The 13,591-nt window shown below is 44.4% G+C and overlaps 1 protein-coding gene across 1 annotated transcript in view; it reads left to right on the forward strand.

The window, feature by feature from the left end:
- f2 (coagulation factor II (thrombin)) overlaps positions 1 to 13,591 on the forward strand; it is a gene marked incomplete at both ends in the record, with an annotated part of 28,646 nt that overhangs the window by 237 nt on the left and 14,818 nt on the right. The window contains 10 exons of the mRNA XM_079263847.1: positions 196 to 276; positions 898 to 977; positions 1,056 to 1,080; positions 4,748 to 4,856; positions 10,240 to 10,376; positions 10,524 to 10,817; positions 10,955 to 11,071; positions 12,769 to 12,895; positions 13,048 to 13,215; positions 13,292 to 13,465. Coding sequence (XP_079119973.1) covers positions 196 to 276; positions 898 to 977; positions 1,056 to 1,080; positions 4,748 to 4,856; positions 10,240 to 10,376; positions 10,524 to 10,817; positions 10,955 to 11,071; positions 12,769 to 12,895; positions 13,048 to 13,215; positions 13,292 to 13,465 — 1,312 coding nt within the window. The remainder of the gene's footprint in view (positions 1 to 195; positions 277 to 897; positions 978 to 1,055; positions 1,081 to 4,747; positions 4,857 to 10,239; positions 10,377 to 10,523; positions 10,818 to 10,954; positions 11,072 to 12,768; positions 12,896 to 13,047; positions 13,216 to 13,291; positions 13,466 to 13,591) is intronic.

The following is a 13,591-nucleotide window of genomic DNA, read 5'->3' on the forward strand; positions in this document are numbered from 1 at the left end:
TGCTTTATACTTTCCTCTGAAGTTTATTCCATTCATACTGACGTAGTATTTTAATGCTGTAGCACTTTTCTACTTCTGAAATGAGTCTGTATATTTTCTGACTATCTGACAGTAAAGCAGTTCAACGTAACAAACAAACAAACAAACAGAGCTTTGATGATGAGGAGAGCTGAGTGTTGTTTCCTCCGTTTGTAGTTTTCCTCAGCGGCCAGGTGGCGTCGCAGGTGTTGGTCCGCAGTCGACGAGCCAATTACCTGCTAGAGGAGATGAAACCAGGTGACCTTCACTTCTTCTTCCCAGCTTGTCTCACTGGTTTGGTTTCCGGTAAAAGTGAAGCTGCAGCTAATTCATCGTTATTCTTTCTTCTCTGATGAGATAAACAACCAGACTATCCTCAGCCGACATGCCAACAAATACTCAAATAAATCAACCAAATTTATTTCGGTAGTCAGAAAGATGAGTCACAGCTTCGTGTTTCCATAAAAAACAACCACAAATGGAAAGAAAATGACTAAAAATGAGACGTAATGGCAGCAGATATGAAACAGGAAAACAAGGGAACAAAAGATGTTCTTTACAAACTGCAGAGACGCAAAACGACCACAAAGACGAAGCGAAATGATGGCAGAGACACAAAATAAGCAATGTGATGTGTAATGAAAAATTATTAAACTATTTGTATTCTATAAAATTTCCAAATGTGTGAGTGAGAGTCTGTTGTGTTAAAAATGCCCCTAAACAACACAGAACCGAGCCAAGTCAATAACTTGTACAGTAAAAAGAGGTTCTGTCATCCTCTTGGACATGATATTTCTGAGTATGTAGATAAACGTGACAGCAGAACAGAGGCAGGAACAACACGGCTTGCTGTGTGTAACGTGTGTGATGTGATGCCAGGGAACCTGGAGAGGGAGTGTGTGGAGGAAATCTGCAACCATGAAGAAGCCAGAGAGGTGTTTGAGCAGAAGGAGAAAACGGTACGTTTTGATTTCCTCCTTCATGGCTGTGCTCAGATCAGTTCAGACCCCAACCTCTAACGGACTCTGTGCTTTCAGGAGACTTTCTGGTCGACGTATCTGGGTAAGTTCCCCTCGTGTCACAGTGTGTGAGCTGTGAATGCTGCATGGATGGTTGATACTAACCAGGAAGGCTTCATTTATTCCACCAGACAAGCAGGTTATCTTCAGCTGGAGGCTCTAGCTGGAGAGACTGGACATCTTTGTTACACACTGCTTTTAATTCAAACCTTATCAGGCAACTCGCCCCATAGTTCACCTGGTTAAAGCTCTGTTTAAATGGCCAACTCTCCCCCTTGTTCACCTGGTTAAAGCTCTGTTTAAACCGGGCAACTCGCCCCCTAGTTCACCTGGTTAAAGCTCTGTTTAAACCGGGCAACTCGCCCCATAGTTCACCTGGTTAAAGCTCTGTTGAAACCGGGCAATTCGCCCCATAGTTCACCTGGTTAAAGCTCTGTTTAAATGGCCAACTCTCCCCCTTGTTCACCTGGTTAAAGCTCTGTTTAAATGGCCAACTCTCCCCCTTGTTCACCTGGTTAAAGCTCTGTTTAAACCGGGCAACTCGCCCCATAGTTCACCTGGTTAAAGCTCTGTTTAAATGGCCAACTCTCCCCCTTGTTCACCTGGTTAAAGCTCTGTTTAAACCGGGCAACTCGCCCCCTAGTTCACCTGGTTAAAGCTCTGTTTAAACCGGGAAACTCGCCCCCTAGTTCACCTGGTTAAAGCTCTGTTTAAATGGCCAACTCGCTCCCTAGTTCACCTGGTTAAAGCTCTGTTTAAACCGGGCAACTCGCCCCCTAGTTCACCTGGTTAAAGCTCTGTTTGAATGGCCAACTCTCCCCCTTGTTCACCTGGTTAAAGCTCTGTTTAAACCGGGCATCTCGCCCCTAGTTCACCTGGTAAAACCTCTGTTTAAACCGGACAACTCGCCCCCTAGTTCACCTGGTTAAAGCTCTGTTTAAACCAGGCAACTCGCCCCTAGTTCACCTGGTAAAACCTCTGTTTAAACCGGACAACTCGCCCCCTAGTTCACCTGGTTAAAGCTCTGTTTAAACCAGGCAACTCGCCCCATAGTTCACCTGGTTAAAGCTCTGTTTAAATGGCCAACTCGCCCCCTAGTTCACCTGGTTAAAGCTCTGTTTAAACCGGGAAACTCGCCCCCTAGTTCACCTGGTTAAAGCTCTGTTTAAATGGCCAACTCGCTCCCTAGTTCACCTGGTTAAAGCTCTGTTTAAACCGGGCAACTCGCCCCCCAGTTCACCTGGTTAAAGCTCTGTTTAAATGGCCAACTCGCTCCCTTGTTCACCTGGTTAAAGCTCTGTTTAAACCGGGCAACTCGCTCCCTAGTTCACCTGGTTAAAGCTCTGTTTAAACCGGGAAACTCGCCCCCTAGTTCACCTGGTTAAAGCTCTGTTTAAATGGCCAACTCTCCCCCTTGTTCACCTGGTTAAAGCTCTGTTTAAACCGGGAAACTCCCCCCCTAGTTCACCTGGTTAAAGCTCTGTTTAAATGGCCAACTCGCTCCCTAGTTCACCTGGTTAAAGCTCTGTTTAAACCGGGCAACTCGCCCCCTAGTTCACCTGGTTAAAGCTCTGTTTGAATGGCCAACTCTCCCCCTTGTTCACCTGGTTAAAGCTCTGTTTAAACCGGGCATCTCGCCCCTAGTTCACCTGGTAAAACCTCTGTTTAAACCGGACAACTCGCCCCCCAGTTCACCTGGTAAAACCTCTGTTTAAACCGGACAACTCGCCCCCCAGTTCACCTGGTTAAAGCTCTATTTAAACGACCATCTCTCCTCCTTGTTCACCTGGTTAAAGCTCTGTTTAAATGGTCAACTCTCCCCCTTGTTCACCTGGTTAAAGCTCTGTTTAAACCAGGCAACTCGCCCCATAGTTCACCTGGTTAAAGCTCTGTTTAAATGGCCAACTCTCCCCCTTGTTCACCTGGTTAAAGCTCTGTTTAAACCGGGCAACTCGCCCCCTAGTTCACCTGGTTAAAGCTCTGTTTAAACCAGGCAACTCGCCCCATAGTTCACCTGGTTAAAGCTCTGTTTAAATGGCCAACTCTCCCCCTTGTTCACCTGGTTAAAGCTCTGTTTAAACCGGGCAACTCGCCCCCCAGTTCACCTGGTTAAAGCTCTGTTTAAATGGCCAACTCGCTCCCTTGTTCACCTGGTTAAAGCTCTGTTTAAACCGGGAAACTCGCCCCCTAGTTCACCTGGTTAAAGCTCTGTTTGAATGGCCAACTCTCCCCCTTGTTCACCTGGTTAAAGCTCTGTTTAAACCGGGCATCTCGCCCCTAGTTCACCTGGTAAAACCTCTGTTTTAACCGGACAACTCGCCCCCCAGTTCACCTGGTTAAAGCTCTATTTAAACGACCACCTCTCCTCCTTGTTCACCTGGTTAAAGCTCTGTTTAAATGGTCAACTCTCCCCATAGTTCACCTGGTTAAAGCTCTGTTTAAACCGGGAAACTCGCCCCCTAGTTCACCTGGTTAAAGCTCTGTTTAAATGGCCAACTCTCCCCCTTGTTCACCTGGTTAAAGCTCTGTTTAAACCGGGAAACTCGCCCCCTAGTTCACCTGGTTAAAGCTCTGTTTAAATGGCCAACTCGCTCCCTAGTTCACCTGGTTAAAGCTCTGTTTAAACCGGGCAACTCGTCCCCTAGTTCACCTGGTTAAAGCTCTGTTTAAATGGCCAACTCGCCCCCTAGTTCACCTGGTTAAAGCTCTGTTTAAATGGCCAACTCTCCCCCTTGTTCACCTGGTTAAAGCTCTGTTTAAACCGGGCAACTCGCCCCCTTGTTCACCTGGTTAAAGCTCTGTTTAAACCGGGCCACTCGCCCCCTAGTTCACCTGGTTAAAGCTCTGTTTAAATGGCCAACTCGCTCCCTAGTTCACCTGGTTAAAGCTCTGTTTAAACCGGGCCACTCGCCCCCTAGTTCACCTGGTTAAAGCTCTTTTTGAATGGCCAACTCTCCCCCTTGTTCACCTGGTTAAAGCTCTGTTTAAACCGGGCATCTCGCCCCTAGTTCACCTGGTAAAACCTCTGTTTAAACCGGACAACTCGCCCCCCAGTTCACCTGGTTAAAGCTCTATTTAAACGACCATCTCACCCCCTGTTCACCTGGTTAAAGCTCTGTTTAAACCGGGCATCTCGCCCCTAGTTCACCTGGTAAAACCTCTGTTTAAACCGGACAACTCGCCCCCCAGTTCACCTGGTTAAAGCTCTGTTTAAACGGGCGATTTGTCCCATCATTCGCCTGGTTAAAGCTTGGTTTAAACCAGGTGACCCGTCCCCTCGTTCGCCCTGCTAACACTCCGTGTGTTTCTCTGGAATTCAGATCTATTTGTTCCATTTGCGTAATCTGATTACCCTAAAATGTTATTTGTGAAGTGAAGTTTATTCAGCTGTGTTCTGCACTGCAAACACGAACAAAGTCCAGCAGAGCTCCATGGACAAACATGTAACTTTGTGTGTATACGTGTGTGTTTGTGTGTGTGTGTGTGTGTGTGTGTGTGTGTGTGTTCTGCAGACTGTAAAGGAAACACGGTAACAAGAACACAAAAGGGCATCAACAGTGTCAGAGAATGTATCAAAGGTAAACACAAACAAACACAACGTAAAAACGTTTAATGTGACCACATACTAACTAAGCGTGTGTGTGCGTGTGTGTGCGTGTGTGTGCGTGTGTGTGTGTGTGTGTGTGTGTGTGTGTGTGTATGTGTTTCAGGTCAGTGTGTCTCTGGTAATGGACTCAACTACGAAGGCGACATCAACATCACTCAATCAGGAATAGCATGTCAGCACTGGAGGCACAGATTCCCACATCCCATCTACAGGTGACTAGTTAAGCAGTTAACCGGGTAGGGAAGTTGTCAGCTCACAGCAGTGACAACTAGTTAACAAAAAACTCTTTAAAACAGTCTAACGTAGCAACAAATAGGTCAATAACTTAGTAAATCCTTTATTGCTTGTTTTTCTCTTTTTTTGGTCTTTATTTGTCCTCTTAACCAAACGTAAATAAATCAATAATAATACATGGTGTATTTTGTATAAATTGTATATAATGTGATTTTGATCAGTTTTTCCATAAAGTCATGCAAAAGGTCTCAGAAACTGCATCGAATATGATACATGGGACATTTTAGTGTTAACAGCTAAGCTAAACGAGAGCAAAACACGCAGTTAAGCTCATACATGCACATATATCATATGTATTTACAACCACAAGGACTGAATGTAAAGTCTTGGTCTCAGAGGAAATCTGAGATATGTGAGTTTACCACAGAAATTAATCAAGTTGGACAACTCCTAAAAGAAAAGCACAATCCTTTCAGTGAAAACCAGAGGATTGCCTCCCAATTCAATCCCAATTAGTAACAGTAGTCCTAGGTATTAGTAAAATAACCCCAGGAATTGGTAAAGTAGTCCATGAAACTTGAGACAGGTAATTCTAGGAGTCCCCAAAGTTGTCCTGCAGATGAGTAAAGTAAGTTTAGAAAAGCAGTCCTAGTAAAGTTGTGGTATTTTACATTGTTTTATTGTGTTTCTAATTTTATTTTCATCCAGCATTCATTCCATTTCTGTGCTGCTTAGTCCAAGTCAGGGGGGCTGGAGTCTACCCAGCAGTTGAGAGACACCTGCACAGGTCACCTGTCTACCACATAACCAACCCAACGACACAAAAAACCACTCACATTCACTACCAGGGAGAATTGAAAAGTGACCATTCAACCTAACATGCATGTCTTCAGATGGTGGGAGGAAGCCGAAGGTCCTGGAGAGTCTAATCATACAAGGGGAGAACATGCAAACTCTAAACAGTTAGGGCAGTCCGAACCTTCCCAACTTTAGGCTCATGGTGCGTTTAAATTGTGCTGGAATTCCAAGCAGTCAAGAGTCAGTGACCCATTCCAGTTGCACACACTCAGAAAATATGGTTGATTCCCAAACTGACATATTATGAGCATCTACAAATGTTATAACAATGTGCAGCATGTGAACACCAGGCAGTGAAGGCAATTATGATAAATAACCACACATACTGACACAAGGTTTTAGAAACAAGGGTGTTGCAACAAAGTATTTATATATAACAACAACTTGCTGTTATTTATGCCAGGACCTTAATGGACACAAACTATATCATAAAGAAGTTTATTAAAGACAGCAATGACCTGCAAGTGGTAGCCTACTGGGAGCGGCCATCTTTTAATGTGGAATCCATTGGTCCTCTGCAAATTAAAATGTATCAGAATTCCAAGTTCAGAGGACAGAAGGGATGCAGAGTCAAGTCAGCATCTCCCTGCTGTGGGGCTACGATGCTAAATACCAACATTCAACCTCATGTCATTAAATTTTAATGTTTTATTGATGTTCAGCACTTTGGTCAGTACCTACCGAATTTAATGTGCTTTGTCAGTAAAACAGTCACAGGAATAAATAAAGTAGTCTCAGATGAGTAAGGTAGCCTGTGATGGACTGGTGACCTGTCCAGGTGTACCTGCCTCCACCTGCTAACTGCTGGGATAGACTTCAGCTTTCCTGTGAACCTGACCTGGAGTAAGGAGTACTGAAAATAAATTAATGAATGCACAAATGACCGAACAAACGAACAAGTAAAGTAATATTTGATGAGGAACTGTTCTACAGTGGAAAATAAAAGTGAAGTTCAGCAGTTTTCCAGGTGCTTAATAGAGGTGTTACCAGGTAAATATCTCAGAAAGCCATCAGCTGATGATGATGATGATGATGATGATGGACACTTCCATCAATGGTCAGAATCAGGAGAATCCATGAATACTCCTTACATTCCTACCTTACCTTGGTGTTTCTTACTAAGAAGCACCATGAAGGTCCAGGAAGAAGTAAAGACCACAAAAGTTTATGATAGGAAGAGAGAATTCTTCACTATAAAACCCCCTTTATCTCTTTGAAAACTAGCAGGAACTTCATCTCCATGGAAACTAGCAAGACCTTCATCTCCATGGAAACTAGCAGGAACTTCATCTCCATGGAAACTAGCAAGACCTTCATCTCCATGGAAACTAGCAGGAACTTCATCTCCATGGAAACTAGCAAGACCTTCATCTCCATGGAAACTAGCAGGATCTTCATCTTCATCTCCATGGAAACTAGCAAGACCTTCATCTCCATGGAAACTAGCAGGACCTTCATCTCCATGAAAACTAGCAGGACCTACATCTAATTAGCAGGATCTTCATCTCCATGGAAACTAGCAGGATCTTCATCTCCATGTAAACTAGCAGGACCTTCATCTCCATGAAAACTAGCAGGACCTTCATCTCCATGAAAACTAGCAGGACCTTCATCTCCATGAAAACTAGCAGGACCTTCATCTCCATGAACACTAGCAGGACCTTCATCTTTGTGGAAACTAGCAGGATTTTCATCTCCATGGAAACTAGCAGGACCTTCATCTCCATGAACACTAGCAGGACCTTCATCTCCATGAACACTAGCAGGACCTTCATCTCCATGAACACTAGCAGGACCTTCATCTTAGTGGAAACTAGCAGGACCTTCATCTCCATGAAAACTAGCAGGACCTTCATCTCCATGAACACTAGCAGGACCTTCATCTCCATGAACACTAGCAGGACCTTCATCTCCATGAACACTAGCAGGACCTTCATCTCCATGAACACTAGCAGGACCTTCATCTCCATGAACACTAGCAGGACCTTCATCTTAGTGGAAACTAGCAGGACCTTCATCTCCATGAAAACTAGCAGGACCTTCATCTCCATGAACACTAGCAGGACCTTCATCTCCATGAACACTAGCAGGACCTTCATCTCCATGAACACTAGCAGGACCTTCATCTCCATGAACACTAGCAGGACCTTCATCTTAGTGGAAACTAGCAGGACCTTCATCTCCATGAAAACTAGCAGGACCTTCATCTCCATGAACACTAGCAGGACCTTCATCTCCATGAACACTAGCAGGACCTTCATCTCCATGAACACTAGCAGGACCTTCATCTCCATGAACACTAGCAGGACCTTCATCTCCATGAACACTAGCAGGACCTTCATCTTAGTGGAAACTAGCAGGACCTTCATCTCCATGAAAACTAGCAGGACCTTCATCTCCATGAACACTAGCAGGACCTTCATCTCCATGAACACTAGCAGGACCTTCATCTCCATGAACACTAGCAGGACCTTCATCTCCATGAACACTAGCAGGACCTTCATCTCCATGAACACTAGCAGGACCTTCATCTCCATGAACACTAGCAGGACCTTCATCTTAGTGGAAACTAGCAGGACCTTCATCTCCATGAAAACTAGCAGGACCTTCATCTCCATGAACACTAGCAGGACCTTCATCTTAGTGGAAACTAGCAGGACCTTCATCTCCATGAAAACTAGCAGGACCTTCATCTCCATGAACACTAGCAGGACCTTCATCTCCATGAACACTAGCAGGACCTTCATCTCCATGAACACTAGCAGGACCTTCATCTCCATGAACACTAGCAGGACCTTCATCTTAGTGGAAACTAGCAGGACCTTCATCTCCATGAAAACTAGCAGGACCTTCATCTCCATGAACACTAGCAGGACCTTCATCTTAGTGGAAACTAGCAGGACCTTCATCTCCATGAAAACTAGCAGGACCTACATCTAATTAGCAGGATCTTCATCTCCATGGAAACTAGCAGGATCTTCATCTCCATGTAAACTAGCAGGACCTTCATCTCCATGAACACTAGCAGGACCTTCATCTCCATGAACACTAGCAGGACCTTCATCTCCATGAACACTAGCAGGACCTTCATCTTAGTGGAAACTAGCAGGACCTTCATCTCCATGAAAACTAGCAGGACCTTCATCTCCATGAACACTAGCAGGACCTTCATCTTAGTGGAAACTAGCAGGACCTTCATCTCCATGAAAACTAGCAGGACCTTCATCTCCATGAACACTAGCAGGACCTTCATCTCCATGAACACTAGCAGGACCTTCATCTCCATGAACACTAGCAGGACCTTCATCTCCATGAACACTAGCAGGACCTTCATCTCCATGAACACTAGCAGGACCTTCATCTCCATGAACACTAGCAGGACCTTCATCTTAGTGGAAACTAGCAGGACCTTCATCTCCATGAAAACTAGCAGGACCTTCATCTCCATGAACACTAGCAGGACCTTCATCTTAGTGGAAACTAGCAGGACCTTCATCTCCATGAAAACTAGCAGGACCTTCATCTCCATGAACACTAGCAGGACCTTCATCTCCATGAACACTAGCAGGACCTTCATCTCCATGAACACTAGCAGGACCTTCATCTCCATGAACACTAGCAGGACCTTCATCTTAGTGGAAACTAGCAGGACCTTCATCTCCATGAAAACTAGCAGGACCTTCATCTCCATGAACACTAGCAGGACCTTCATCTTAGTGGAAACTAGCAGGACCTTCATCTCCATGAAAACTAGCAGGACCTTCATCTTAGTGGAAACTAGCAGGATCTTCATCTCCATGGAAACTAGCAGGATTTTCATGTTTTATTTCAAACGCAGAAAGTCATAGGAGACACTAGCAGAGTTTTTAAAGCTAGAATGACTGTTCTCACTGTTCTTATTTGTTTCTCAGATTCCCATGTAATTGATTGGGGTTTGATCGATGTTCGGTTTACGTGTTAATAGTTTCCTTTCAGCTGATGATCATCACAAAGAAAGCTTCTTAACTTCACTCAAAATGTAATAATGGTTACAACTTAAAGAAACTTTCAAATATTTTAGCTGATAAAAACAATAAACAAAATAATACTGAAACAATACAAATCTTCATTGCTAAGCAACCAATTCTATAATTAACCAGTCAACCCTCAACTAATTAAATGACAAGATCACTCAGCAATTACTTAACCAATGAGCGAGGACACCACCAAACCTGGCTTGCTAGCTAACTAACTAATAAAACAAACTGAATAACAACAAGTCATGAAAATATCATAGATAAAAACTAGTTAAAACAGAGCTTGGGTTTCAGTATAGTTAACTAATGCTAACTCTAACAAAATGGTAACTATGATACCAACATCTGTTATGCAGCTAATTTACAAACCACCTAGCGTTTTCCAATAGGATGGCAATGGCCCCAATCTGTGTTGTTGGTTCACTTACAATATTTGTTCACCTATTTACATGTTTACTGGTTTGTTTACCTGTTTGTTTATCTGCAGGGAGTATAATGTTTCAGAACCAGGGAGCAAGCTGCAAGAAAACTTCTGCAGGAACCCTGACAACAATCCAGACGGACCCTGGTGTTTCACCAAAGACCCAACAATCCAAAAGGAGACCTGCAGGGTACCAGTATGTGGCAAGTATCCCTTAGAACTGGTTTCACACTGAAACTGCATGCTGTGTCTGCATGTTGGAGCTGCTGATGAAGGTTTAGGAGTATAATGGACAAAACAGCCTGCATTCCGTTCTACAATGTTTTGACCAACTCTCTGTTGTCCTGAAGGTAAGGACTTTCTTCCACCTACTGTGGCCCCTGCACCAGTTAAAACATCACAGTGCTTGCCCAGTAATGGCATAGACTATGTTGGTGATCTAAGCGTTACCTTGGGAGGTCACACCTGTCTGCAGTGGTCATCACAGGAGGCTGTTGCCCTCAGCCAGGACAAAGAGTTCATTCGAGAGGTGGAGCTGCCGGGCAACAAGTGCAGAAACCCTGACAACGATCCTGAGGGCCCCTGGTGCTACGTGAAGGTTTCTGAAAACATAACGATGGACTACTGCGATGTGGAGATATGTGGTACAATACCAACCCATAATCTTCTTTGTCTCCAGTGTGTGTGTGTGTGTGTGTTTGTGGGTGTGTGTATATGTGTGTATGTGTATGTGTGTGTGTCCAGCCCCTTTTTATCTAACTCCCTGTCTTGTGTGTCTCAGATAATTCGGTATTTGATGGAGATGAGACAGGGGATAGTAAAGGCACTGAGCGTTCAGTTTCAGCCCCTGCCAGGAAACTCTTCTTCAGTCCTCGCACCTTTGGAAAAGGAGAAAGTGGTGAGTTGGTTTATTTGTCAATAACAGCTGTAGGATGTCCTAACCGGGTTATTAAACTTGTTACCGAGCTGAGGACGTAACTGTGTTAGCATCACTGTATTTTCAGAATGGATGGATGGACGGATGGACGGATGGACGGACGGACGGATGGATAGATGGATGGATGGACGGACGGATGGATGGATGGATGGATGGATGGATGGATGGACGGATGGATGGATGGATGGATGGATGGACGGACGGACGGATGGATAGATGGATGGACGGACGGATGGATGGATGGATGGATGGACGGATGGATGGATGGATGGATGGATGGATGGATGGACGGACGGATGGATGGATGGATGGATGGATGGATGGAGACATGGACGGATGGATGAATGGATGTATGGATGTATGGACGGACAGATGTATGGATGTATGGATGGATGGATGGATGGACGGACGGATGGATGGATGATGGATGGATGGATGGATGGATGGACAGATGTATGGATGGATGGATGGATGGATGGACAGATGTATGGATGGATGGATGGATGGACGGACGGATGGATGGATGGATGGATGGATGGATGGATGGATGGATGGACGGACGGATGGATGGACGGATGGATGGATGGATGGATGGACGGACGGACGGATGGATAGATGGATGGACGGACGGATGGATGGATGGATGGACAGATGGATTGATGGATGGATGGATTGATGGATGGATGGATGGGAACTCTGAAAATCTAATTAGCTGCAAGTGAAATATTTAGATGCTCAGTTCATTTTCTTTTTATTCACAAAGTTTGCTGTTTACTTCACTGACTAGGTTACTGATGAGAGTAATACCCTAATTGAGTAAGTTGTGAGTTTACTGTATAACTAGCTGGCTAAAAGGTTCACAGCCTGGTTGATAGTGAAGCAGTTACACATACTTGTCTGGTTAAATGATTATATAGTGAGTTAGCCTGTGCTTTGGCCTTGTTTGAGTTAGCTCAGTTAGCATCCATTTAGCTTCCTGTTTGGTTAAATGGCGTGAGTTCAATTAAAATTATTAAAAACAAATATATTTAACTGATTGTTGTCAGTTCTCGTCAGTGTCGTGTCGACCGCTGCTAGAATTCAAGTTTACTTTTTTCTAGTAGGTTGTTGTTAACTTGTTGAGTAACTAAGGGATAATTAGCCACAGAAAGGACAACAAGTAAAATGATTGATTTTATATGTTATAACCTGGTTAACTAGTTTAAAGGCTTGTTGACTGAGAGACATGCAATTTTTCTGACAGGTTAAATGGAAAGTTAGCTAACATGTAACCAGCCTAACTATTATTCTGACCAGACAAACTGACTCCTTTTGAGGACATGCTGTGCTGATCAATTGACTTGTAAACTAATCTTCTACTTCCTGGTTCACAGGCCTAGTTGTTCAAAAAATGGACATACATTAATATTATCTTTTGCACTAACTAGCTGAATGGGAATTAAGCTAACACATACAGGTTGGCTGACTACTATACTGACCAGTTAACAGCTAATAAGCTGACTAGTCAACTAATCAACAAGGTTACTAGTTGGAGATTTCTACAGTTTAAACTGGTTCTAGCTGGCTAACTGGATAAATGTCTGTGAGTTTACTGGCTAGTTTATTGGTTTACATTGTGGTTAACAATCTTTCTAACTAGTTTACTGGCTGTGTTGCAGAATGCGGGCTCCGCCCCCTTTTTGAGATGTTGGACAAAAAAGATGCAAAGGAGGATGAGCTGCTGGATTCGTACAGAGAGAAGCGTATCGTTGGGGGCAACGATGCAGAGGTGGCCTCAGCACCATGGTAACTGCACCTATAATAACAAGCCATCGCAATGGTAACCACACATTGTAGACATTTTCTAGTAGCAGGGATTCGGGAAGGTAAAGGTGAAAACATTAAATCTACTTCTGGTCTAACCAGCAACACAGAACCAAGCGTGATCTTGTCTGCAGGCAGGTGATGCTGTACAAACGCAGCCCACAGGAGCTGCTGTGTGGAGCCAGTCTGATCAGCGATCAATGGATCCTCACTGCAGCTCACTGCATCCTCTACCCGCCCTGGAACAAGAACTTCACCACCAGCGACATCCTGGTCCGCCTGGGAAAACACAACCGAGCCAAGTAACGCAGCTCGCCTGCCATCCTCTCATCCCTTCTCATGCTTTTCAGCCATCTGATGTAAAAATTCCCCTTTCAGGTTCGAACGTGGAATTGAGAAGATTGTTGCCATTGATCAAATCATCATCCATCCAAAATACAACTGGAAGGAAAATCTGGACCGGGACATCGCTCTGCTGCACCTGAGACGGCCGGTCACATTAACAGATGAAATCTTCCCCATCTGCCTGCCCAGCAAGCAGGTTGCCACGAGGTTAGTCAGTATTTCACCGTACTGTCACCTTTCTACGGCCAGCCTGGCTCTACTGGAGTAGAGATGAAAGATGGAGAAAACAGCTTTTCTCACCAGTGTGTGAAGCTTTTCTTGGCTGAGCTTTTT

The sequence above is a fragment of the Telmatherina bonti genome (assembly GCF_933228915.1).
Source record: "Telmatherina bonti genome assembly, chromosome: 24".
NCBI lineage: Eukaryota > Metazoa > Chordata > Actinopteri > Atheriniformes > Telmatherinidae > Telmatherina > Telmatherina bonti.